The 1,616-nt window shown below is 23.1% G+C and overlaps 1 protein-coding gene across 1 annotated transcript; it reads left to right on the top strand.

Moving 5' to 3' along the window:
* Positions 1 to 60: 60 nt before the first annotated feature.
* Positions 61 to 1,327, top strand: LOTGIDRAFT_176945 (hypothetical protein; the record flags this gene model as incomplete). The annotated part of the gene is made up of 10 exons (XM_009066645.1): positions 61 to 115; positions 442 to 500; positions 713 to 747; positions 784 to 822; positions 858 to 896; positions 1,007 to 1,045; positions 1,081 to 1,119; positions 1,155 to 1,193; positions 1,229 to 1,267; positions 1,303 to 1,327. Coding segments are annotated over 10 exons (408 nt in total), but the record flags the coding sequence as incomplete, so codon positions are not given.
* Between the last annotated feature and the right edge of the window lie 289 nt (positions 1,328 to 1,616).

Here is a 1,616-nt window from a genome sequence, read left to right as displayed (position 1 = left end):
AAGAAAATAATATGACATACACACCTTAACCTGTTTAACATTATCTTTATTTTTCTATAGGATCCTAAAAATAAACAGTTTATGCTATGCGATGATCAGTTAAAGAAAGTGTTTGGTTAGTATATGATAATCATTTACAGTAGTTTGAAGTCTAATGAATCATTCTGTTTTAATGCACTCTATTTATGTGATGTCATTTATTTGTAAGGTGTTAACAGTTAGCTTCAAGAAATAGTTATTTATTTATCCCATATAAAATCTCCTTGTGTACCAGTTATAGAGTATTTCACTTGAGTTTATCAAGACTTTTTATTCAATTCATGGGATATTCTAAAACTTATCTGATAAAGTCCAATGAAATCTCTAGAATTTATAAGTACAAAAAAAAGGCTTGATTGATCACCATCAAATGATATATGGTTTTGATTTTGTTAATTGCAGGAAGAAAACGTGTGAGAATGTTTGGAATGATGAAAGATTTAAAACCACATATTTTAGATGTTAAAGATTTAGTTTGATGGTATGTTTCATATATATATGTCAAATTTTTCTGGTATTTTTGAACATTTAATTGGACTTCACTAGTTTTATTTAATCAAGACATGTTATGAGATTGGTGCACTTAAACAAATGGGAAAAAAGAAATAGTTCTTGATTACTGTTGATTTCTTCAACAATATACATTCCATTGTTTACTATTTTTTGGTTTCAGAGAGATTTAAACAAGTTATATTTTAAGTATTTGAGGTATTTTAATATAAGAATTGGATTGTTATATTTCAGAGTAATAGATATATTTTTATATGAAGAGCTATATTTGAAGTATGTTAATATAAGTTTTGATTGTTATATTTCAGAGTAATAGATATATTTTTATATGAAGAGCTATATTTGAAGTATGTTAATATAAGTTTTGATTGTTATATTTCAGAGTAATAGATATATTTTTTATATAAAGAGCTATATTTGAAGTATGTTAATATAAGTTTTGATTGTTATATTTCAGAGTAATAGATATATTTTTATATGAAGAGCTATATTTGAAGTATGTTAATATAAGTTTTGATTGTTATATTTCAGAGTAATAGATATATTTTTATATAAAGAGCTATATTTGAAGTATGTTAATATAAGTTTTGATTGTTATATTTCAGAGTAATAGATATATTTTTATATGAAGAGCTATATTTGAAGTATGTTAATATAAGTTTTGATTGTTATATTTCAGAGTAATAGATATATTTTTATATGAAGAGCTATATTTGAAGTATGTTAATATAAGTTTTGATTGTTATATTTCAGAGTAATAGACATATTTTTTATATAAAGAGCTATATTTGAAGTATGTTAAAATAAGTTTTGATTGTTATATTTCAGAGTAATAGACATATTTTTTATATAAAGAGCTATATTTGAAGTGTATGAATGATGAAGTTAGTGCCAGAAATGAAAATTTTATATCAAGCTTATTATACCAAGTATTGAAAGCTTTATTTCTTTTTATCATAGTCATCTTTTTTATTGTTTTAGTTCACTTATTATGTTCTATTGAGCAGGTACTCTTTGAAAAATAGTACAAAAAAATCCAGTTCAGGAATCTTACTAATATTATTAGA

This window comes from Lottia gigantea, assembly GCF_000327385.1.
Source record: "Lottia gigantea unplaced genomic scaffold LOTGIsca_7880, whole genome shotgun sequence".
Classification (NCBI taxonomy): domain Eukaryota; kingdom Metazoa; phylum Mollusca; class Gastropoda; family Lottiidae; genus Lottia; species Lottia gigantea.
This window is presented reverse-complemented; position numbering and strand designations above follow the sequence as displayed.